The sequence below is a fragment of the Trematomus bernacchii genome, unplaced genomic scaffold (genome assembly GCF_902827165.1).
Source record: "Trematomus bernacchii unplaced genomic scaffold, fTreBer1.1, whole genome shotgun sequence".
Lineage (NCBI taxonomy): Eukaryota > Metazoa > Chordata > Actinopteri > Perciformes > Nototheniidae > Trematomus > Trematomus bernacchii.
In genome coordinates this window covers 654,228-679,701 of record NW_022987569.1, presented here as the reverse complement: position 1 = coordinate 679,701, position 25,474 = coordinate 654,228, and the positions used below count along the sequence as shown (strand labels likewise).

The 25,474-nt window shown below is 43.4% G+C and overlaps 3 protein-coding genes across 7 annotated transcripts in view; 1 reads left to right on the top strand and 2 right to left on the bottom strand.

Moving 5' to 3' along the window:
* Positions 1–25,474, top strand: part of LOC117479149 (high choriolytic enzyme 1-like) — a 60,158-nt gene that overhangs the window by 8,085 nt on the left and 26,599 nt on the right. The window contains exon 4 of the mRNA XM_034126149.1: positions 5,297–5,315. Coding sequence (XP_033982040.1) covers positions 5,297–5,315 — 19 coding nt within the window. The remainder of the gene's footprint in view (positions 1–5,296; positions 5,316–25,474) is intronic.
* LOC117479161 (E3 ubiquitin-protein ligase TRIM39-like) lies at positions 754–25,474 on the bottom strand. 3 transcript variants are annotated; one of them, XM_034126163.1, is made up of 3 exons: positions 25,364–25,372; positions 21,313–21,317; positions 754–3,095 (listed from the first exon to the last, which is right to left on the bottom strand). In XM_034126163.1, exon 3 carries the CDS (start codon positions 3,089–3,091, stop codon positions 1,448–1,450), a length of 1,644 nt encoding a protein of 547 aa, XP_033982054.1. In that variant the 5' UTR covers positions 3,092–3,095; positions 21,313–21,317; positions 25,364–25,372; the 3' UTR covers positions 754–1,447. The 3 variants fall into 3 exon arrangements, with proteins under 3 accessions (XP_033982054.1, XP_033982053.1, XP_033982052.1); XM_034126162.1 differs by lacking the exon at positions 21,313–21,317 and having other exon boundaries at positions 754–3,097; positions 25,364–25,474; XM_034126161.1 differs by lacking the exons at positions 21,313–21,317; positions 25,364–25,372 and adding an exon at positions 3,904–4,031.
* On the bottom strand, positions 10,909–24,142 carry LOC117479171 (CMP-N-acetylneuraminate-beta-galactosamide-alpha-2,3-sialyltransferase 2-like). 3 transcript variants are annotated; one of them, XM_034126177.1, is made up of 7 exons: positions 24,074–24,142; positions 17,091–17,369; positions 13,543–13,740; positions 13,135–13,308; positions 11,954–11,999; positions 11,753–11,872; positions 10,909–11,398 (listed from the first exon to the last, which is right to left on the bottom strand). In XM_034126177.1, exons 3-7 carry the CDS (start codon positions 13,710–13,712, stop codon positions 11,225–11,227), a joined length of 684 nt encoding a protein of 227 aa, XP_033982068.1. In that variant the 5' UTR covers positions 13,713–13,740; positions 17,091–17,369; positions 24,074–24,142; the 3' UTR covers positions 10,909–11,224. The 3 variants fall into 3 exon arrangements, with proteins under 3 accessions (XP_033982068.1, XP_033982069.1, XP_033982067.1); XM_034126178.1 differs by lacking the exon at positions 24,074–24,142 and adding an exon at positions 17,832–17,853; XM_034126176.1 differs by lacking the exon at positions 24,074–24,142 and adding an exon at positions 17,828–17,850.

Sequence of the window (25,474 nt, the reverse complement as noted above, 5' to 3'; positions counted from 1 at the left end):
ATTTGCTTGGCACTTCCGGGTATTTCTCCACTGGTTGGGCTATGTTCTTATTATACATCCATGGTTGGGCCATGTTAACAATACCGTGTAACTGTCACGTTTGAAGGGACGAAACCGTGACATTTTCAAGTCTCCCAACATGGTAGATCGTCACATGTTCACGTCTTGCCGTGATACCGGGTTGTATCAGACACTTAGATTAGCTTAGTTTAGCATATATACTAGGAAAAGGGGGGAAATAGTGAGTGACAAAATACACATTTAAGTGTACTTAATATATCTCTGTACGAAAACTGAAATGCAAAAACAATTTGGCAACTTGTTTTGGTCCCAGTCAAGAAATAGCCAGACCCATAATCCCCTGTTAAACGTTTTTTTGATGTTTTTACTCCTCTGATTTGGTATGGATTAAACAAACTGGATTCAGAGCTGCTGATAGGTGGATTTAGTTACCTTTGGACAGGCTGGCTTTGTCTTCCTCTGTTTCCAGTCTTTATGCTAAGCTAAGCTAACCAGCTGATGGCCTTATTTCTAACAAACATATACAGCAATCTTAATATCTATGATCAGCTGATCCAAGAGGGTTTTAAATAGTTTATAAAGCTTCAGAAGAACCAAATCTATCAGACAAATGTAGTTAAGAAGAAATGGAAATAGTTAAGTAGATGTTTTTAAGATACTTTCCCTAAATTGAGAACTAGTGAAAACTGTACTTCAGTAAGTACATAAAAAAGAAAAAAAGAAAAAATAACATTCTTTGTTCCTTTTTTTTTAATCCATTGAGGCTTTGTTCAAACTTTACAAGCAGTGTGCAGAGAGGTGGACGAAATACAATTAACATAACACAACAGACAGCTGAGATGTAACATTTACATTTCCCTCGTTTGTTAAACCACTGCAGCCTAATGTTTAATGATCAGGTATTGTTGATTCTCCAAGTAACTGTAAATACATTTTGTACCAATATACTATAATTCAATAATCAATCCTGAACTTCCCCTTTAAAACACACCAGAGACCCATCATTTTCCCCTCAATTGAAAATTATAAAAATATATATACAGTATTTTACTGATGAAAAAGGAGTGCATTACTTCCACTAGTAATGTCTGCAAGTATAAAACACTTTTTGAACACACAATTCTGAGACAATAAATACTTTTCTTGTCCCCCTGACATATAAAGAAGTGGTAAAAGTTTATTTCTGAGTAAATAGTTTTCTGATCACTTCAAGTCATGACGGCAGGTAGTGCAATCCGTAGAATAAACTAGAGTACATTAGAACATACTCATCAGTATTTTATGTGTTTTTATGCGTCTCATCAAGGTGAACCATATGTGATCAGATTCTGAAACATTAACAATGTCTACAATGTACTTCCCCAGTTGAATACATTTATTACATTTAGTGAGAGTGACTCTTTCTGTAGAAAATAAAATGGTTGTTCTACTCAGTGTGATTGACAGGAGAGATGATCAGAGGAGCAGAGTTTTTACCACCATCATTAAGACAGGGATTAAAGTATGGGTAGAGTTTCTCTTTGAAGCAGCAGCCAGTGAAGGAGTAGATCAGAGCTGCAGCATCAACATCATAAAAGGAGACCAGACCCTCCTCATAATCCACAAATACCCCCACCTTCTCAGGCTGAGACTTCAGAGAGAGACGGACTGAAGGAACAGCACAAGCTGTGTACTCATTTTCATTCGTCAACAATATCGTCCAGTAACCTTTCTGAGGAGTCGGTATGATGCTTCCCTTCCTGTTGATCGACTCTCTGACCACTCCTAAATACCACTCAGTCTTCCCTTTAACCTGAACCTCATGATAAAATCTTCCTGAAGAGAAACTCTGCTTTGCTAAGACACAGACAAAAGTATCAAATCTCTTTGGATTCTTTGGGAGATTCTTCCTCACATCACCATATTTAACTTGTTTTCCATCATCAGACAGGATGAGGTCAGGTTGTGCTGTATCAGGATCAAGAGTCACCTCCACCTCATACTGCTGGACCCTCTTCAGCTCCACCTCAAGCAGCTTCTTCATCTGTTTACTGAGCGTCTCCTCCAGCTGAGTCACAGCTCTCACCACAGTCCCCTCATATGAAGGTGGACGGACCCTGACTTCTGTCCAGTTCTTGGTGGGTGGAGCAGCGTTCAGGGACGTGAAGCTTTGGAGGAGGTGGAGCTGGTCTTCAGAGCGTGAGAGCTGCTCCACCTCAGAACTTCTCTTCTTCAGCTCAGAGATCTCCTGTTCCAGCTCTTGGATGAAGCCTTCAGCCTGTTCCTCTGTCTCTCTCTGCTTCTCTTTGATGGTGTCGATGAGCTCGGCCTGGCTTCTCTCAACAGACTCCTTCAGAGCGGTGAAGACCTGAACACCATCTGCTATCTCTCTGTCTGCTCCTTCCTTACTGAGCTCCACTGAGCCATTCATCTCCTGAATCTTCAGTCGTCTCTTCTGGATCATCTGCTGAAATTCAACCTCTGTCTTCCCCAGCTCAGCCTTCTTTCCTTCATATCCTTCTTTCAGAGGAACAACATCATGTGTCTTGTGGTCTAACACAGTGCAGAGCATGCAGACACACACCTGGTCGGTCTTACAGAACAGCTCCAGCAGTTTATCGTGCTTCACACACATCCTGCCTTCCAGGTTCTCCTCAGGGTCGATCAGCTGATGTTTCTTCAGGCCTGGCCTTGTCAGGTAAGGCTCCAGGTGAGTCTCACAGTAGGACTCCAGACACACCAGGCAGGACTTCAGGGCCTTCAGTCTGGTTCCAGTGCAGACGTCACAGGGAACTTCTCCTTGTTTGACAACGTGTTGCTCTGAGCTGCTGCTGCTGGCTTTCTGTTGAGCTGACTGTCTGAACTGAGCAGCCATCTCAGAGATGAAAGTGTTGACCTGCAGCTCAGGCTTTATGTTAAAAACCTCTTTGCAGTTGGGACACTGACTCGGGACATTTCTATCCCAGTGTTCAGAGATGCAGGCTTTACAGAAGTTGTGTCCACATGGTATGGCGACTGGATCAGTGAACACATCCAGACAGATGGAGCACAGAAACTGATCTTCAGTCAGCAGACAGCTGGCAGCAGACATGTCTCTCTGAGGACAAAACGTGTGAAAAAAAACAAAAACTGTAATGTATATATGATTTAATCTCTTGTATCTGTTTGCTATAAGTCAAATAGATGGTGATACTGAACTCTGCTGATGTATCATGATTATGCAGAGGGTGAAAGATTGCTCAAATTTGCAGTACACTGTTATTGTTAAATGTTGAAGAATCTCTCTATTTGTTAATATTGTAAATAAATCTGGAAAGTCATAGCAGCATTCAGTTTAAACTCCAAGAAACACAATGTGTAAGCTCTAATACTATTGGGGGATTTTGCCATTGTTGAACAGAGGAGTGAAACCTCCTGCTGAGCATCACTGAAGTTAATACTAGTAAAAAACAGTAAACGTTATCAGCTTCAAAAGGCAGACAGCAGTTACTACAGAAACAGGTTCAAAGCTCAAGGCTACTTACCACAGTGTGTACAAATGATATAAGATGAAATATCTAATTGTAATGCCTTTTATAAGCAAAACTTTTAACATAACACCAGATCCCTTGCTTTGGACAGTCCAGAACAAATCTACTATTTAGATTCTACTTTGTTTAATAGAGTCAATTATAAAGATGTTTTCAAATACAGGAAATATGAAAATGAGTATAAGCTAATGCTAGCTTTGACTGTATGCTCTCTAACCTAACTTACACAGAGTTTACATTGTATTGTTGGCTGTTGCTAATGTAAATGTTGAGGTTTTTATCTGAACTGACACATTTATATTGTATAATATTCTTTATATGAATCCAGCTTTGACTAAATATTTAGTTAGTGATGTGTCTGTAGTGTACTCACCAGTGTTTGCAGAGTCCTGCTGTGTTGTTGATAAAAAGCTGCTGGATTCAGTTGAGTGTTTCTTCAGAGAAACAGAGACTTGTCTCGGCTGCTGCTCTGCTGTCGCTCAGAAAAACTTCAGCTTTGATTTCCGGGAAATGTAAACTCTTCTCTTACTCTTGGCGCATTTCCATTGCAGCGCGTAGCTCGCTTTAAGCGTGCCGTGTCGTGCCGTCCCCTTTTTTGGTTGTGCTTCCACTAGGCCTCGTTCCGGCGCGGCACGGCGCGGGGCCACTTTTTCCCCTCTTTTCTGGCCCTAGAAAATTGTGGTTCTATCGGGGCCAACAAACAGGGCTGAGTCGGGCTGAGTATGCTAAACTAGAGAGAGGAGCGCTGGCAAGAGGGCTAGAACTACAACAAGATGGACATATTTGACCGTGATTTAATTGTAATACACGTTTCAAAATGATGCCGAAGTAACAACATACTGATACCGGTTAGTAAAAACCATGAATTAATGCTTTGTCAAGTCTGCAGACAGACGGCAGGCGAAAAACCTTTTAAAATTCGTGTTTTTCTAGATGGAGATTGGCTAAGCTAACGCAGTATATGCCCCGACCGTCCACACTCACAACAACGGCCTATACAGACATAAATAAGGCAGCGACTGTATTCACCATGACACAGGCAGTCTGTGGTGTGTACTTGTTTAACTTTTGTCGAGTTTCTGAACATATATAAGGAGCTGTGAGCTCTGAGTGCTCACAGCTAACGGCTGTGTTGTGTTTCTGGATTTCTCATTGAAGATGACGTCACGGCTCCGCCTACACTGCGTTACTATAGTAACTACCCCAGTTCCTAAACTGTAATGGAAGCGCAGCATGAAGTGAGTCGGCCCTGTTAAGGCCCAACGCGGCCAAGCCGTACCGAGCCGTACCGAGTGTGGCCGAGGCCGACCGTGTAGTGGAAATGCGCCATTACAGTGTGGTCCCACCTCTCAGTGGCAGTTTGCCAAGAGGGAGTGGAGGAAGAACTATTGAGGCTTGTTATTTCACTTTGTGACGATGCATTTTACAGCTGATCCAAGAGGCTTTTCAAATAGTGTATTGAGCATAAGTAGGAATATGTTCTCAATACATAAAGGACATCTCTTTACACATCTGGAGATTTATAGCTATATTTCACAACGCTGTGTTATGGTCCCTGTTTAAGAGCAGCAGGTGAAACATTTACTCCTCCCTGAACAGACTGTTTGAAATAGGTCTGTACTTAAGTGCAATTTTTTGCTACTTTGTACTTTTACTCCACTACATGTAATTAATACATTTAGTTACTTCACAGATGTGGATGAATGATGTGAAATATAATCAAGTGTTAAATCAGACTTTAGTTCCACCTGGAGTAAATTCACAAGCTACCCTGCAGTATACAAAGTCATTCAAACTAGCTGCACCTTCACCAGCTTTGAGAACACTTTCATGATCAATCATTATAAAACATATCATATATATTATTCTGAAATGGACCAATCTGCATAATGACTACTTTTACTGTCGCTACTTTAACTATATTTTGATGATAATACTTTTCTACTTTTACTTGAGTCACATTTTGAAAAAAACAGATTATGATTCTTAAAGGTCTCCTATTGTACTATTTTGAGGCATCCTTTTTTTTATTTCCTGCTTTTTTACTCTCTCCAGTACAGGTTAGCTCTGAGTGTTAGCGATGCTTGCTAATGTAAACAAAGACCATATTACGTCCAAAACTGTCACGCATTGTTTCTGATAGCAACGTTTCTGATAGTGTCGTGGGTGTAAAGCCCGCCCACAGTTCCGATATTACGTCATATCGGACGCAAATCTGGATCAGCTCTGTTGTTCCCCCATTTTTAGAGATTTGGGTACGGAGGAAAAGAGAGAGGGTTTTATTTTCTGACACTTTGTGAGTTTCCTGACACACCGGGGACACATCTTTATGTATAAAAGACATCAAAAAGTGCATTTTGCGTAATGGGTGACCTTTAACACTGAAGCTGATGATTTATTACCTTATGACGATATCATGGAAATCTATTAGAGGTCCGTAGTGTGATCCCTTCAAATTACCAGAATTTCCCACCACAGCACAAGTCCTGCAGCGATTAGGGCTGTGTTTTGGTGAATAATTTCTGCGTGTGAAGATTTCAAACACTTTATTCACTGTTTTATTGTAGACACCGAAGCCGCGTCTGTCTGTCTGTATTCTCTGAAACACATAACAAGAACAGATTGTCTTTAACGTTAACAATGATGTGCATGCGAGCAGTGATACTCTCTTCAGTACAGGTTAGCTCTGAGTGTTAGCGATACTTGCTAATGTAAACAAAGACCATATTACGTCCAAAACACGTCGCATTGTTTCTGATAGGGCCGTGGGAGTAAAGCCAGCCCACATTTGAGTAATGTCGTCATGACGCAGCAAATCTGGATCAGCTCCATTGTTCCCCCGTTTTAGAGATTTGGGTACGGAGGAAAAGAGAGAGGGTTTTATATTCTGACACTTTGTGAGTTCCCTGACACACCGGGGACACATATTTATGTATAACAGACATCAAAAAGTGCATTTTGCATAATAGGTTATAAATCAAATGATTGAGACAATAAACAATTTTTATTCTTAGATCATAAATTAAGGATAAGTAGTCGTTTTATCATTACCTTCAACATCACTCTGCAAAAGGTTATTAATGCTCTTGACACTTACGGGCCGTCTCCACAGCAGCGTTAAAAAATCTTGAAACGCTTCTGCCCATTCACTTTGAATGGGGTGACGTCACTTTCCCTCACTTTTCGCCGAAATGCTTTGTGGGCAGGCGAGCGGAGATTTTCAGGATTTTGAGGATTCAAAGTTGAACAATGTTCAACTTTTGAGGCTGAGGTGGAAGCGTCAGCCAATCAAATCCCGTGTACGCAAATCTGACAGTTCAAGCTCTAGCCAATCAAACGGCGTGTATGCTGGGAGAGAAATACCGCAGGTCATTTCCTCATATTCCAAAAAATGGGGGAGAAATTAGCGGTAGGGAATCACCCGGTGCTTTATGACCAGTCCCTATTTACCTACCGGGATATAAACCGGAGGAGCCAGGCATGGAGGGAGGTGGCAGAGACAGTGGTAGGTTTTCGCCTGTTTTGGGGAGTTTATATCCAGTTTACTTCGGGCTTTTTTGCTTCGTATGTCGCGGGCGGGAGATACATGTGATTGGTTGCTCGCAAAAAATCCTCAAGCTTCAGATACGCCCACCTCCAAGATTTTTTTAACGCTGCTGTGGAGACGGCCCGTTACAGCAAAAAAAAAGAACAAGGGCCATATGTGAATTATTTTTTGGAATTCTGACTTTTCTCAGAACTAAAAGAAAAATTAACTTTTGATCAGATCTCAAAAATAGTTTTTCCATGTTGCCCTAATTCTCTTTCACATAAAGCTGAAATTGTATTGCAAGATGCTGATTTGGAGGAAAAATGTAAATACGCAGTCAGTGATTATTTTAGTAATATTATTTTGGGAAACACAGAAGTCATATTACTTATACGTGTCTTTAAAGATTGTAAAAGTTGATATTTACCTGATACCATTTAAAGTCATCCGCTGAGATATTGTTTTCTGGTGTCAGAATGGGATCTGGAGAGGCTTTCATCAACTCAGTAAGCCATGGCTCATACTCCATCATACATTTGCGACATGCACAAAGACTTTGGTTCTCTCGAGGGGAAAAGGACTCATGGTACACAGATGAAATCCATGAAGATGAATGAAACACTCCAATGGCAGTGATCAACAATAGGAACATCCAAAACAAGATTGTTCTCTTCATCTTGGCAACTGGAGGTTCTTAAGTGAGGATCACATACAATCTGTGCATACAATATGTGAGAAATACAACGGTGAACCTAGGTGAATAAACGGTCCTGACAGCAAAACAAAGACATAGTTCACTCAAATTGTTATAGAGGAACCCCCTGAAGGCTGGTGTTGCTTTTGAAATAAATTCAGTCAACAACTTATTTGGGCTGCTGGATACCACATCGTTCTGTATGTGTTTCAGTACTGGAGGTGCTGCCAACACTCACGCATTGAGCGTGAGAGTCACGCAATTAACCCATATCTCACGTACTGACGCCACGCATGCCTTTCCTCACGCTAAGTTTTCGTCCAAAATAAATGTATATAAATATAAAAATTAAGTGAAGGAACAGCAAACCGAGCGGTGTACGAAATGAGACGCTCTGGTTAACGGAGGACTTCCTGTTTGCGTCACCTGACACTGACGCCCGCGGTCCGTCGCCTAGCAACCTGGACAGCGACAGCCTGTTGTTCATGTTTTACAGGTAGTGGCGGCGCCAGAGATTTTCTTTTGGGGGTGCTGTGGGGTAGCTTGACGTTTCATAGAGGGTGCTCAAACATTTAGGGTTTCCCATTAATGTACCGGGCGCTACAGTGGAGTTTACTACTGCAACACTCCTCACACGCACATACACATTACACGCGACTGTTACAATGAGGGCTCGATAATCAGCTCACGTAAGCAGGGGTAAAGTGCAGTTTTACAAGTGGGGGGTGGACCTAATATCCTCCTAGGGGGGTCTGGGGGCATGCTCCCCCGGGAAGATGTTTTTTTTTAATATTGAAATTAAATGCATCAATCTGGTGCACTTTGAGAGCAACATTAAGAGATCTATGGATACATCTCTCAACACCCATATGAAACACAACTGTAAACAGATTTTCTTTTTCTTTATGGCTATTTACAAATCACTCCCCTTTTAAACTGTATTCTTGTTTTACTGTCATATAGTATTTCATAACTGTTTTTCATTTATTCTTTTATTGTTTTTTAACTATAATGATCATATGAAGGTATGCCTCGGAAATAATTGTTTACATAGGCCTAAATGGGTGACCAAACCGTTTGAGACCCACTGAGATAACTTAGACTAAAGTTAACTATCTAAACATTCAGAGAGTCCGACACAAATACAATACTTTAAGTATTGTATTTGTGTAATATTTAATAGAAGGTACTTCTGTTTGATATAAGTTCTGTTTTCTCTATTGTGTTACTGTGCTGTTAAAATATATATCTCCTGTGACTTGATCACACTGTGTACCAAGCAGGTTTGGGTTCTGAAAACAATTCATATCATCGGACACAGACCTCTCTGGTGACATATCTTTAAAGTAAAAATGGATGTAGGGCGTGTTGAAAGAATATAGTTTGGCCTGACTTTAAAAGCGAATGAATACAATGAAATGCAAAACAACTAAACATTTTTAAGGTTGGTAAATGTCTTAAGTCAAGTTAACCATTCTCAAAACAACTATACTATACCCCATGATACTTTATTGTAAGATCAAGTCTAAAGGTTATCTTTTATCATAGCAGCTCCATTTACAACATCATAAAGGACAAAGATTAATGACAAGAAAACATATGAAAGACAAACACACCAACAGTTAACATATGTCCAAATATTTGTCACTCTTACCTTAACAGACATTCCATTCAAATACAGGAGTCCAGTTTCTCTCCCTGTGGCTGCTGAAGAAGGAAATGAACTGTGCAAACATGAAACATGTCATCCCATATAAAGACACCCAAAACAATGGGTGTGTTTTGGCAGCCTGCCAATGGGAAGTGGATAGATCTGAGCACACTGTGTTGTGACAGTAAAGGTCGGTCAGTTGTGTACACTATTCCTACTTCTGCAAATACTCTTTTGAATTATTATTTGCACAAGTGAGTTAAATTCAACTTATGATTGTAAAGTGTTTACTATTCTTTAAAAATCAAATAATCTTATAGCAATGGGGATTTAGTGAGCAGAGAGGCATTACAAATAGTTTATTTTTAATTGTACAGAAGTTAACAATCACAGTTTCACACATAAAGGCAAGGCAAGTTTATTTATATAGCACCTTTCAACACAAGGCAATTCAAAGTGTGTTACAAAGACATTAAGAGCATAAACTACAGAAAAATTACAATACATAACATATCATAATGACAGACAAAGACAGGCCAAACAAAAATGAACCAACATGGAAAGAAGGAATTCCGATTGGGATGGTGTTGCCTATCCCAAACCTATCTCTACAGCATTGGGTACAAATGATATAAGAACCAGAATATATTTATGATGAAGGACATGACACATCAGAGCATAGCCGTGGGAACATGTTTCAAATGGGGGGGTTTACATTTTATTAATCAAATAAGTATGTGAACATTTCCAATAACCTACCATAGCCAATAACAAATAAATGTAGGCTAACTTATTTTATTTTTGTGGTTCATTCATATCTTATTTATTTATTTAGGCATATTTTTTAATCTCTCCAGTTTTAAACGATATTTTTGGTTTGCTGTCCTATAGTATGCATTGGAATGATTTCAAACCTGTTTTTATTTATCCTAATAATTATAAAGGAGTGCCTTGGAAATATTTGTTTAGCCTACATAAATTGTGATCAAACCGTTTGAGACCCACTGAGATAACTTAGACTAAAGTGTGGTATAACCGGCAAGAGAGAAAGCCTTTGAGCTCCATACTGTTTCAGAAATAATCCTTGATAATCCATGATATGGCGTTTCATCACGGCAGTATTTAGTTTAGACAGTAGCTGCCGGGTCCCGCATGAGCTCAGACCCCTCCTTTTTTATTTTTTATCAATCTTTTTTTTTACATTACATTGCATTTAGCTGACGCTTTTATCCAAAGCGACTTACAATAAGTGCATTCGACCAACAAGATACAAACTTGAAGAAAACAGAATCATATAAGTACATCAGGTTTCATAGAGTCAAAACATTTCAAGTGCTACTCAACTGGCTTTAGATAAGCCAGTCCTTTGTTAGTATATAAGTGCTTTGTTAGGAATTCTTTGTTAGTAATTCTATCGCTCGAAGTGGAGTCGAAAGAGATGAGTTTTCAGGACAGGAAGTGAAATAGAGGGATATGAGGCATGGCTAGAACGGGTGATCTGTTTGGTATTTTGAGCAAAACACTTCATAGACATGTTTTTTTATATATTTCTATATATCTGAGACCTATGCTATTGCCTAAAAATAGCATGATATGGGACCTTTACAGTAAATACAAAACAGGAAACACTTGTACTGAAGGACAATAGACTTGATTCTAAGACAAGTTTCCAAACCTACATGCAAATGCGATAACAATAAACATGTGTGAAATAGAAAAACTACTTCATTTCTACTACCACACCAAACTGCCCTTTTTTCTGGTAAAATGACCGTAATTTATAAATAAAGTCGTAGGTGATCCTTACTGTATGTCAACATTCACCATCCTCTGTATAAATAAATTTTCTTTCGCTTAAATAGTTCATTAATAATTTCAGCCTCCACCGATCCAGGATGATTGCCAGTTTTTCTCTTTAGACTCAAATTAAGTACTTCTTCAAAGTAATGGTTCCATATTCCATCTTTATCTGCTCCAAACCCGAACACACTGACCTGTGAAAACAACCGGAATACACTGAATGTTAAATGGGTTTAAATTGGATATGATTGTTATCATGGATTTTATGACATAATTAGCAATTACCCATTTGACTTTTTAACATATTATAATATAATACCATTCCATAGATTTGCTTTGACACGTGACAATGAGAACCTAGAAAACGTACACTTTACATTTGATGCAAACAGACAAAAAGACAAGGTAGTTGAACAAAAAGATTAGCTATGTTGAACCATTTTAATCCAGTTTGAACATGTGTTGATAGGCCATTCTTTCTACCAATACCTCTTAAATGATCCATATCAATTATAATATTGATTTTCAATTAATCGCAATGAACATACCTTATCGCACATGAAGATGCTGAAAATCACAGTCATAATCCCAGTGGATGGATATTGGCCCTTCTTCTTGAGCCAATTCAAATGAACGTATTTCATGAAAGCTGGACTGAGGATCATCACCTGTTCACGATTACATTTAGATGTTATCTGACATTTATTAACTAGCTCATTCCCATGAACTGTATAATAGATAATACTCACCAAATCTTTGTTAGCTTTCAAGCCTTTTTGTTCATTTGTATCTTTTCTGTTGGAGGATAAAAGAAGTGTCAGTCTGTTGTTCTCTCTCCTTCAAATTGGCTAATATTTTAAACTCTCTCAATGTGATGCTCACCAACAAACATGAGAGATATTGCTCAACACTTTCTATACACAATACTCCCGTGATTGGCAGTTAAACAAAACTGAAGCATATACTTGACAACAATCACAATATAAGAGTAATAAAATGGGGCTATAATAAAAGCTTTTTTCAATACACTGTCTGGGAATAGCAAACATCTGGTAGCCTAAATGCCATGCTAAGTTACCAGCTTTGGCACATTTTCAACCCAAAGAAAATGTTTCCTCCCTGTAGGTCCCTATGTTTTACAAACAAGCCATCATTTTAATATCAAGGCAATATTCCCAGACTTTTTCTTTGATTTAATTGTATTTTATTACACTTTTAACACGTGTGTAATGCCTGTTAACATGATGCTCTGACTTTAATATTTATCTCCCAATTTTGGATGAAAAAAGTCTTAGCTATCCAAACTTATGATTCAAGCTAGGCATGGACGCGGGAAGGGTAAACAATAACTGTTACGATATCAACATGCAATATCGTTAATGAAAAATGACGAGATGAAAATGTAGTTTACTAAATAAAAACTTTGCCAAAATCTCTCTTTACTTTCGTTGACGAAAAATATTATCAAAGATAACGTTACATGTCTGATAGTCAGTTTTTTCCCAGCAGTTCCATTTCCGGTGCTGCGGCTGGGCAGCAGCTGTGTGTCTGTGCTGCGCGCGGCGGTACATTTGAATTACACCGGGCCAGCGGCACACTATGAACAATCACGAAGAATCGGATCTAACAAATCTTATTTAACAGAAAGGAAAATGGCAACAACAGGGCTTGGGAGAAAGAAACAAGGTGATATTTGAGACTAAAATAGTTAGTTTTCTTTGACTAAAATAAGACTAAAATGCTCAGACTTTTAGTCGACTAAAACTTGACTAAATAAAAACAGGATGAAGGTGACTAAATATGACTAAAACTAACAAGGACATTTGACACAGGACTAAGACTAAGACTAAATAAAAAATAGCTGACACAGAATTTGCTTTCCCCCACACTATGCAATACACATCATTTTCAAACAAATTATATAACACACCTATACCTTGCAGCGAAAGCATCGATGAGCCACTCTAAATCCTTTATCTTGAATGGGAACAGCACAAGATGAGTGCTGTTGTCCAGATTAGTAGCACTCACTGGAAACATCGCCCGATGTGTGGTTTTGTTTCCTACATCTCTCTCATAGCCTTTGGTTGGGCCTCCGTTGATTCTAAATGGTACAGAGGGTATACATTTGAACATCATGTTTTAAAGAACAGGGCTAACCTCTTGTGGAAGATAGATACATTTGGGCTTACTTGGATTACTATTTATTTAGGTTATTTATTGGATTTCTGTGACACTACATCGAAAAATATTGTGTCAGGATTTCTTAAATGTTCTCAATTTTAGCATTCAAATAGCATGCATTTCACTAAAGACTGAGGATGAGGATTTACTGTACCTTATGACGGTATCATGCAAATCTATTAGAGGTCCGTAGTGTGATCCGTTCAAATTACCAGAATTTCCCACAACCGCACAAGTCCTGCAGCAATTGGGGCTGGGTTTTGGCATATCAATACTGCGAGGGAACATCTGAAACACTTTCTCCGCTGTTTTTTTTGTACACATTGAAGTCACGTCTGTCAAACTGTATTCCCTGAAAAACAAAAACAGGTTTTCTTTAAAGTGGACCTATCATGCTATATTTTAATAATATAGTGTGGTAGGACCATACCTATATAAGGCATATTTATTATTATTTTTTTTTCAAAATACCAAACAGATCATGCATTTTAGCCATGCCTCATTTTGCTCAATTTGACATTTTTTAGCTCTGTTTGTGTAAGGGCAGATAAGGACAGAACAGCACCATCTACTGGCCTGGCATATGTACTACAGCGTCTCCAGCGCTTTCAAACGGCAATGGCCGTGGCTGTCTCCTCCTGATTGGTGGAGTTGGCCCAATAGCCGTAGCGCCACTGTCCTGACGTCAGGAAAGTGTTCAAATCTGGGTCAGTTTTTATCAGATCCGTTGCAGCCCCTTTTTTAGAGATTTGGTATGGAGGAAAATAGAGAGGGTTGTGTTTTCTGACACTTGGTGAGTTCCCTGGAACACCGGGGACACATATTCATGTATAAAAGACGTACAAAAGTGCATTTTGCATGATAGGTCCCCTTTAAGTTTTACATTTTGATCCAGCTGGTAATTTTGCTAGCTACCCGTTTTGAAATAACTTTATCAGCTAACATTAGGAAGTCTCCAACACTAGATCCACGCAGCATATCTAAGTTAAAGCTAGCTGGCTAGCTTTCTAACACTATTATGTCGGCCCTAAACTATGGAACAGCCTCCCCGTGGATCTTAGAACAGCAAACTCCCATGAAATGTTTAAAAGCAAATTAAAAACCTATTTTTTAAACATGGATTTTAATTTTGGTTAACTTTTAATTCTCACTAGTATCATTAGCCCCTTTCACACCAAGTACTTTGCCGTACTTAGTGCTCAGCACTTAGTGCCCCCATGGAACTAAGTACAGATCGCGTTCACACCGGAATAAGTCCCTGAGGGAAGATTACGCAAATGAAGCCGCTGACGTCACTTCTTCTTCTTCTGCTTTGGGTTTACTGGCAGGCCGCAAACATCTTCACGGTGTATACTGCCACCCGAAGTCCCCGGCCGGAAGTCCCCGGAGTTGGGGACTGGCTTCAGTAGAAGCTGCTGGGACTCCCAGCAGCTTCTACTGAAGCCTTCCGAGTAAATCGCCAGAACGCCGACACCTCCTCATCTCCACCGCTCCCATGTTTCTTTTTGTGTTGCCATAAGTTATTCTCTCTCCGTTGGTGCGCGGGGCTAATGCTAATGCTAATAATGCTAATGCCATCAAATACAATGGCGGCTTCACAAAACCTTTCAGAGTTTTACGGGGCGTGGTTTGCAATTCGCCCAGCCAATCAGAAATTGGTACTTTTTTCTCCCCAGGATAGTACCACCTCTCTAGCAGGCACGACAAATGGGGGTAAAAGTTCTCTGAACTAAGTTCTCTTTTTGGTGTGAACGCAAAATTCCAGGCACTAACGGAACTAAACGGGAAAAGTACGGGTAAAAGTATTTATTTATTTAATTTATTTAATTTATTTTCTGTTTTGCTTCTATTTTATTTTTTAAAATTGTTTTATTTTAACATATTATGACTGTAGATGTTTGATCTTGTTCTGTATTAATTTTAATATTATTTTAATGTTGTTCTGTAAAGCACTTTGCGCTGCTTTGTGCATGAAAGGTGCTCTACAAATAAAGTTTATTATTATTAAAGTTTATTATTATGAATGATATCTTAAACCAATACAAGTAGTGGATATGTTATTGACTAGCTTGCCAAAGTACTTTACAATCCTCTGTGATCCATGCTATTGAATGTGCTTATGTATTTTGATAATAGGTGTTAGCTTTAGCCAAACAGCAACAGGTTGTATAACTGGCAGTTGCTTTTTTAATAGCCAAAAGTGATGAAAGGATAGAGCAGCCAACTACCCTAATGTTAACTAATTTAAACTAAGGTAGGTATAACTTAGCCACAAGCAGTGGTGACTGGTCATTAGGGGCAGGTGGGGCACAGCCCCACCTAGTGTCAGCAGAAAGTATTACAAATAATGATTACAAAAAATGCAAAAAAAAAATATATATATCATGTTTAATCATCTGATTCGTCTGTACATTGCTGTTTTAGTCTGTGTTCTTCTAATTAGTGTCTACAGTGTGTGCCTATTGAGCTTTATATATACAGTCTATGCTATTGAGCTGTTTAGAGCCATGTGGGACAAAACCTGACCATGCCCCCTCCCTCTCACTGTTAGTGAACGGTGACTGTAAAAACTACACTGCGCATGCTCAGAGTATTTTCCGATTGAATGTGTGTGGCAAAAAAATAATGACCATAGGGGCACTGAGCTGCCATCCCCACCATACGTCATCTCACATAATTCAGAGCTGATTGGCTGTAAGTACGTGTGCCGCGAAAAGTGTGGTGTGTGAAGAGGAGACGAGAGAGCTGCAGTGACGCGTCCTAAAACCCGGAAGTAAGCTGCGCATGGCTTCCCTCGACAAAAAAGCAATGAGATTTCTCCATAGGATTTTAGAAAATAGCTAGAAATAAGATCTGTGGGAAACGTACCTGTTAGATAAATGCACGTTTTGTTCAGCCGGATAATATCCACATGTCTACCCTACTTTTATAATTTTTTAATCATAAATCTATCGATTAGATTTATGATAGACTTTTGAAACTACAAGAAGATAAGCAGGACTTTTACAAAAAAGTAAAAGACATTGTTGTCCAGAAGGATAGGCAAATGGACTTCATCTTCAAGTCAAGGTAAGACCGCAATTTTATTGAAAATGGGATCTTACTAAGAGAGAACAATTCAATATTTAAATGATAAAATGACATTTTTTGGGTATCCTTTTGTTGAACTGTCTGTTTAAAATTAATCGAAGCATCAGACAAAAAAAGCTTTTGAAAATAATATTATATTTTGGTTTAGGTCAAAATATAATATTTGTAAACCTGAAGAGTCAGTGCCAGTGCCTCACCAGCCATGAACCTCACTGCACGTCACTGCAGAAGCTTATATATAGACATCTAAGTTTTTTGTGCCCCACCACTTTTGTACATATAAAAACGCCACTGGCCACAAGGCATGAATCTGGTGTTTCTTCGTAACGTCAGTAATATGCAAGCATCAGGCTGGTTGGTATTATGGAAATATCAGTCTAAATAAATTATAGGAAAAATAGAGACAGCAACGGTTTTCTGAATATAGGATATATGATTGTAATGTAATTTAGCATTGTTTTGACCAATGTCACATCCTATTTGGCAAGAAAGCGTTAAACAGTTTCTTAAGGGTTCCTATAAGGGTGAGTCGATTTTTTTTCAAACAGATAAAATAGCTTCAATAATAACAATTACAGACTTTCTTTAAAGATTTTAAAAGTTGATATTTACCCTCCACCATTTAAAGTCCTCCTCTGAGATATTGTTTTTTGGTGTCAAAAAGGGCTCCGGTGAGGCTTTCATCAACTCACTCAACCATGGCTCATACTCTGTTATACATGTGTTACATGCACAAAGACTTTGGTTCTCTCGAGGGCGACAGGACTCATGGTACACAGATGAAATCCATGAATATGAATGAAACACTCCAATGGCACTAGTCAACAGTAGGAAAATCCAAACCACAATTTCCCTCTTCATCTTGGCAACTCAAGGTTCTTGACTGAGGATCTGTGGATACAAAATGTGAGAAATACAACGGTGAACCTAGGTTCACTTTATAACCTTCTAGCATAACAAGTAACATACTTAACCCCAATTGTCACTGTGGAACCAACTTAAGGCTGGTGGTCCTTTAAAATAAAGTCAGTCAACATTTTGGCAAGATGTCCACAGTTGGTCTATTTTATCTGTCTCTGTCCTTTATAGGGATGCTGGATACCAGTGTTTGTGTGTGACAGTACAGGGAGTAATGTGTTGTAAAATAAATACATATTTTCTGTTCAAAGGGGCCCTATTAGGCTTTTGTGGTTTTCCCTTTCCTGTAGTTTGTTATACAGGTTTTTTGTGCATGTAAATGGTCTGCAAAGCCTAAAATCCCTGTGTAGCCTCCAGAGGAAGTTATATCTCTCACAGGCTCCGCCCTCTACTGGGCTCTATGGGTACTACCTTATCATGCAAGCATTCACCTACTGAGATTTCTATAGACGTAGCCGGCCCCGGGGCGGGCCTACCTGAATACGTGCGCATCTCACTTCCGTATAAAAAGGAGGCCTCGCCTCCTGACCACCATCCTTTACTCTTCAGCGAGCGGAGGTGATAGCCTAGCACTGAGTCCGAGACGTTCTATTGGGAGAAAGGAAGAAGAAAGAGAATATTTTGTTGAAAATGGAGCCACTCCTGGAGCATCGTAATTGCCCGTCGTGCCCTGGACTGATTGCGGGAGCAGACCCGCATCGTCAATGCTTCCAGTGCCTGGGGCAGGGTCATGCCGAGCAGGGAGCGGGCCAGACACCGGCCTGCGTTTCCTGCTGTTCGATCCCGATGCTGAACCGCCGGCATCGTGCGGAGCACTTCTTAAGGAAGTTCGGCCCGCAGGTGCGCGGAGAGGAAGAGGATGTGGACCTCGAGGTGGTGGACATGGACGACCTGGAGGACGTGCCGTTCGAATTCGTCCTTCCGAGGGACCGAGTGGTCGACTTCGCGGAGGAGGATGACGACATCTCCTTGTCCGACACCCCCGGTTCTGACAGCCAGGAGGGCCCAGCACTCAGGTCTGCGCGACTGGACTTCCCAGCGGTGATGACCCAGGCAGCGGAGCGTGTAGGCTTACCGCTCCCCCCACCGCTGCCACCGAGGCCTATAAGCCACCTTAGGCAGGGGTTTTACGGCCCGGTGCTTGCGGCGCAGCCGGCTTTCGTCTCGCCCCCGTTGCCAGACATCTGGCAGTGTGTGGAGGCGACATGGCGGCGTCCATTGAAGACGAAGGCCGCCATAGCATTGTCAGGGTGCAGGGCCGATCAGACATGGTGTGTCTGGCGGCCCATCTGTTGCTGCGATCAGCTGGTTGGGCGGAGGGGAAGAAACCTCTGCCCCCGCTGCCGCGGGACTGGGAAGCCTTGGAATATTTGGATAAAATGTTCAGGCTCGGTTCACAGATGGCGGCTGCGGCCAATAATCTGGGTGTGTTGGGCGTCTCCTTGATTACTCCTCGAGCAGACGCCCCCGCTCTCCCGTCTCAGGACAGGGATGATTATCCGGACCGCTGCATAGGTCAGATGAATAATCTGATCCATGGAGTGGCCACCGCAGCCGGGCGGGTGATGTCCTTAGCCACAGTGGCGTCTCGTCATGTGTGGCTGGGACTTTCGGCCCTTTCTGTGTCGACCCTCCATGGGCAAATCTTCCTTTCACGGGGGATTTTGCGGCGGAATGGGTCACCAGAGAGTATCACAGCTTTATAGCTGTGGCCCCACAGCTAAGGGCTTGTCCATTAACTCAATATTATGGGGAATGGAAACTCAGCTGTGTACTGTCAGAGTGGATGGACAGGACGCTGAAACGGGGTTATTCACTCCAGTTTTGCAGCGTCCCACCTCCATTCAGAGGCATGCGAGAGGTAATTCTGTCATCCCAGGAGGAGATGGGTTTCCTCTCAACAGAGATTCAGGCTTTGTTTTTTTTTATTCCATGTACTTCCTGGTTCCCAAGAAGACAGGGGAATTCAGACCTATTCTAGATCTCCGCGGCCTGAATCTTCACATTTGCCGCAGGAAATTTCGCATGTTAACTATCAAACAGTTAATGGGGCTAGTGCAGCCGGGCGATTGGTTCACCACCATCGACCTGAAAGACGCATACTTTCATGTGGAGATTGTGCCAGAGCACAGGAAGTATCTGCGTTTTGCCTTCCAGGGAACAGCCTACGAGTACAACAGACTCCCGTTCGGCTACTCCCTATCCCCACGCACATTCCGGGACTGGAGAACAGGGGGGCCGACCTCATGTCGAGGGGTGGCCCCCTGCCAGGCGAATGGACGCTTCACCCGGAGGTGGTGAAGCAGATCTGGGCCCAGTTCGGGAGAGCGGAAGTGGACCTGTTCGCCAGCCGGCGCAACAGCCACTGTGCCCTGTGGTTCTCCATGGGCCTGAGCGACGACCCGCCTTTTGGGGGTGGACGCGTTTGCACACGAGCCATGGCCAAGGAAGCTGCTATACGCCTTTCCACCGTTGCGTCTCATTCTCCCTCTCCTGGGGAGAGTGAGGCAAGAACGTTTGGCAGTCATTCTGGTGGCACAGGATCGCGTCGGGGCTCCGTGGTACTCAGAAATTACACAGATGAAGGTGGGCCAGCCCTGGGCGATCCCCCAGTTCTGGGGGGCGATGTCTCAAGAGGCAGGTGCAATCGGGGCGTTACCCACTCTGGGCCGTCCTCTTCAGGCTTGGCTCCTGAGAGGGACAGGCTGAGACAGGGTGGATTGTCTGACAGCGTTATTCAGTCTATCCAGGCAGCTAGAGCAGAATCCACCACAGCCTGTTACAGGCCAAGGTGGCTGAGATTCCAGCATTGGTGTGAGGAGCGGGGAATAGAGCCCCTATCTTGTGAGTTGGGCTCTATGTTATCCTTCTTACAGTTACTGGTGGACAGAGGGCTTGCTCATTCCACAGTGAAAGTGTATGCAGCAGCCATCTCGTCCTGTCATGAGGGATTCAACGGCAGGTCAGCCTTCTCTCATCCACTGATGTTGCGGTTTTTACAGGGGGTCAGGAGGCTGCGCCCGGTAGTGCACGCCTCCGCCCCACAGTGGGACCTGCCGCTGGTGCTCGAGGCTCTGGTCACGGAGCCTTTTGAGCCTCTTGAGCTCTCCTCCCTGAAAGCACTGTCGTGGAAGACAGCGTTGCTACTTGCCTTAACGTCAGCCAAAAGAGTGTCCGAGTTAACCGCTCTGTCGGTGGACCCGAGCTGTTTACTGATTCGGGGTGACCAGAGTGGGGCGACACTCAGACCGAACCCCCTTTCTGCCCAAGAGCCCAAGGAGCGCGTTCCGGTCGAGGGCTATTCAGTTGGGGGGTTTTAGTCCCCATGGTGAGGCTAGGGAAGCTAAATTACACCTCCTCTGCCCGGTGCGTGCATTAGCATATTATGTAGAGCGCACAGCTACCCTGAGACGCACTGAACAGCTGTTTGTGTGCTTCAGGGGCGGGGTGACTGGAAAAGCTCTGTCCAAGAAACGCCTGGCAGGCTGGCTTTGCGAAGCCATTGCACACGTCTACAAACAGGCAGGGAGAGCCTGTCCCATGGGGGTCCGTGCGCACTCCACACGAGCTGTGGCTGCATCAACAGCCTTATTCAGCGGTGTGAGTGTGGAGGATATATGCACGGCGGCGTCTTGGTCAACGCCAGGCCCCTTCATACATTTTTATCTCTTGGATATGTCTGGCTCTTTCTCAACGTCTGTGCTTGCTGGGGCAACACAGGACTGGTGAGGAGGGGGGGGGCTGTGGGTCAGTGGGCATCTGACCCCCTCCCCGGGCGTAAATGCGCTTACATTTCTCCGGACCCCTGGAGGGTCGCGGGGTGATGTAATGCGCTCTGGGCCCTTACAGGGCTGAAGGGCTCCCCTCGCCTGCCTGGGGGCAGGAGGGGGAGAGCCCTCCATACTATAGTCCCTACACACTCTGCACAGGGTCAGTGGCGGAGTGGGGGGACATAGGGGGCACTTGCGTTCTCCCCGTGCTCTTTAGGGACTCAGGAGGGAGTGTGCATAGTGAACCCATACAGGGCTGCGGACTTTCCCTGTCTGCCTATGGGCAGACGCACGGGAGTCCTCAGCACTATTTTTGAGCACACTTTTTTGCGAGGCAAGCGCGTCAGGGTGTGCTCTATCGGCCGCAGCCCGGACTTCTCCACGGTTACAACCGAGGGAGAGGTGAGTGAGGCGCAGTGGCTGCTAAAGCCGGTCAGGGACAGTGAGGTGGAACGGTGTGCTGGACGACAGTGCGTGCATACATCGGGGCTCTGCCCACTGTACCCATAGAGCCCAGTAGAGGGCGGAGCCTGTGAGAGATATAACGCCGGGTTACGTATTGTAACCCTTGTTATATTAACACAGGCGGAGCCCTCTACCTTGGGGGCACTGTCTGTCCTATACCGCTCGCTGAAGAGTGGTGTAGGATGGTGGTCAGGAGGCGAGGCCTCCTTTTATACGGAAGTGAGATGCACACGCATTCAGGTAGGCCCGCCCCGGGGCCGGCTACGTCTATAGAAATCTCAGTAGGTGAATGCTTGCATGATAAGGTAGTACCCATAGAGTCCTGTAGAGGGCTCCGCCTGTGTTAATATAACAAGGGTTACAATACGTAACCCGGTGTTTCTCCAGAACATAGTTGCATCACTCGGTAACATTGCGCTCCTATTGGCTAGCGCTCCAACACCCAAAAAAACCCAAGGGGCATTAAAACGTACATTTTCGTTAAATAATACGGATAAATATGTGACGCTAACTAGCTAGCTGGACGTACTGCACTGTTGTTTACACTTATTTTTAATTCAATTCAGAAGTTTACTAAAGTCATACAGACATCTTGGCTCTGTTATAGATAAGTTATACTTTATATTACATAAATAGACCAAAGTGAAAACATTTAGACCTGTATAGCCTACAGTACGGTGGGATTTATAAAATGCTACCCTGACGTGTAGCTGCTGTTTGCTTTATTTATTTCTCTGACATGTTGTTTTACTGTTTATTAAACTTTGGGACAACATTACAACCTTTGTGTTCAGCTCATGCTGCTCACCATGTGAGCAGCCGCCATGAGACCCAGAGTCTGCATGACAGTTAAAGCTGTCACTGTTGCCCCCTGTCGCAGCCTGTGCACCGCCCTGAGAAGGGGCGCACGTCTGCTCTCTGACAGGATGGCACGCAGCGCGTCTGCATCGAGCACCACTCCCGAATACAACGCCTGTTGGTGAGGTATGGGGGTGCTCTTTTCCCAATTGATCGCAAAACCTAATTTGGTTAGGTGTGTGATCAACTGTGCTGTGCAAAACATTGCCTGTTCCCGGGACCCAGCCATGACTATGAGGTCGTCTATGTAAAAGAAAACTCTCATGCCGTGTGCGCGCAGCGGTTGAGGCGCTGTGGCCACACATTTGCTGAATGTGCGTGGGGATAGGAAATTACCGAACGGCAGCCTGTTGTACTCGTAGGCTGTTCCCTGGAAGGCAAAACGCAGATACTTTCTGTGCTCTGGAACAATTTCCACATGAAAGTACGCGTCTTTCAGGTCGATGGTGGTGAACCAATCGCCTAGCTGCACAAGCCCTAGTAACTGTTTCACAGTTAACATGCGGAATTTCCTGCAGGGAATATGACGATTCAGGCCGCGGAGATCTAGAATAGGTCTGAATTCCCCTGTTTTCTTGAGAACCAGGAAATACATGGAATAAAGACCCTTTTCTCTGTGCTGAGGATGCACAACAGACACAGCCTGTTTCTGCACCAGAGCCTGAATCTCTGCTGAGAGGAAACCCACCTCCTCCTGGGAAGACAGATTTACCTCTCGCATGCCCATAAAAGGAGGTGGGACGCTGCAAAACTGGAGTGAATAGCCCCGTTTCAGCGTCCTGTCCATCCACTCTGACAGTACACAGCTGAGTTTCCATTCCTCATAACATTGTGTTAATGGGCAAGCCCTCAGCCGTGGGGCCGCAGCTATAAAGCTGTGATACTCTCTGATGACCCGCTCCGCCGCAAAACTCCCCGTAAAGGGAAGATTTGCCCGTGGGGGGTCGAAACAGAAAGGGCCGATTATCTATTGAGGACCCTGAACGCACCGCCGCACGCTCACGTGTGAGCGCACGCTCCATCATAATGCTATTTCCATCACTATGGAAAACAGCATTAACCGGAGCTTTTACAGGCGTAGTGTGTCTTACTAAGGCCCCTGAACGCACCGCCACGCGCCCCTTTACAAGTGCGGGCGTTGCTATAATGCAGCCCCTACCACTATGGTAAACAGCATTATTTGGAGTCTAAGCTTCAGGCATAGAGTGTTTTCTAACAGAAAAACGTCGACCATAATGTCCCTGTACCTGCATCGCACCATAATAGCGCTGCCTGCAGTTTATCACTCTCATCTGCGCACTCCCACTAGCCTCCTCCCTAACAGGAGCTACAGCTGGGGCGGCGAGTGGGGAATTGGTACAGTCATCAACATGTGCAAGTGTATTGTGGAAACAAAGGACGGGGGCAGAGGACGTTTACCCTCCGCCCAACCAGCCGCGGAAGCAGATGGGCTGCCAGGCTCTCATCGAGGGGGGGCACACCTGGACATGTCGTGTCCGAGCGATCTACCACCTTAGCCATGGCGGCTATCGGGGCCTTCGTTCTTAATGGCTGCTGCCATGTCGCCTACACACACCGCCATACCTCTGGCAGCTGGGGCGAAACGAAGGTCGGCTGCGCGGGACGCACCGGGCTGTAAATCTCAGGCGGTTTACAGGCCTCGGTGGCAGCGGTGGGGGGAGCGGTAAGCCTACACGCTCCGCCGCCAGAGTCATCACCGCCGGGAATCGATCCGCGCAGACCTGAGAGTTGGACCTCCGGTCAGCGAGGCGTCCTCCTCGTCCCCCATCGGAAGAACCGGGACGACGTCACCTCGCTCCCCGAATCGCCTACGTCCACGACGTCGAGCTCCAGATCCTCCGACTCCTCCTGCGGGGTAGCCCTCGCCAGGAAGTGCTGCCCACGATGCTCTCGTGTGAGCCGCGGGATCATCTGGCAGTCTGGGCATGTCGGTGTCGGGCCCATATTACCCACCGCGTGGTCAGGCCCCAAGGACGTGAAGCAGAAGGGTAATTAGATTCGGGCATTTCGGGCAGGTCCTACACTTTACTCTCTCTTTCTCAATCGTCTCGAAGCTCGTGGAATCACTTCCGCTTGCTGAAGAGAAAAAGGATGATAGTCAGGAGGCGAGGCCTCCTTTTATACGGTGTGATGCGCGCGCATTCAGGTAGGCCCGCCCTAGGCCGGCTACGTCTATAGAAGTCTCAGTGGGAGAATGCACGCAGGATAAGGTAGTAGCCATAGAGTCCAGTAAAGGGCGGAGCCTGTGAGAGATATAACTGACTGTTTTGCACTCTGGTTAGACCCTCCTTAATTTCGTTACACTGTGCTTGCATTTTGTAATGACAATAAAGTAATCTAATCTAATCTAATCTAAAAAACAGTAAACGTTATCAGCTTCAAAAGGCAGACAGCAGTTACTACAGAAACAGATTCAAAGCTCAAGGCTACTTACCACAGTGTGTACAAATGATATAAGATGAAATATCTAATTGTCATGCCTTTTATAAGCAACACTTGTAACATAACACCAGATCCCTTGCTTTGGACAGTCCAGAACAAATCTAATATTTAGATTCTACTTTATTTAATAGAGTCAATTATAAAGATGTTTTCAAATACAGGAAATATGAAAATAAGTATAAGCTAATGCTAGCTTTGACTGTATGCTCTCTAACCTAACTTAACCAGAGTTTACATTGTAATTATATTGTTGGCTGTTGCTAATGTAAATGTTGAGGTTTTTATCTTAACTGACACATTGATATAGTAGGCTATTCTTTATATGGTAAATTGATGTAATACAGTCAGATTCAGATTTTAATCCAACTTTGACTAAATATTTAGTTAGTGATGTGTATGTAGTGTACTCACCAGTGTTTGCAGAGTCCTGCTGTGTTGTTGATAAAAAAGCTTCTGGATTCAGTTGAGTGTTTCTTCAGAGAAACAGAGACTTGTCTCGGCTGCTGCTCTGCTGTCGCTCAG

Coding starts and splice junctions, on each gene's coding strand:
- LOC117479161 (XM_034126162.1), bottom strand. CDS start 3,091: ATGTCTGCTGCCAGCTGTCTGCTGACTGAAGATCAGTTTCTGTGCTCC.
- LOC117479171 (XM_034126177.1), bottom strand. CDS start 13,712: ATGTGTACAAAAAAAACAGCGGAGAAAGTGTTTCAGATGTTCCCTCGC. Junction 13,309..13,542: donor TTGCATGATACCGTCATAAG/GTACAGTAAATC, acceptor TGTACCATTTAG/AATCAACGGAGGCCCAACCA. Junction 11,399..11,752: donor GCATCTTCATGTGCGATAAG/GTATGTTCATTG, acceptor TTGTTTTCACAG/GTCAGTGTGTTCGGGTTTGG.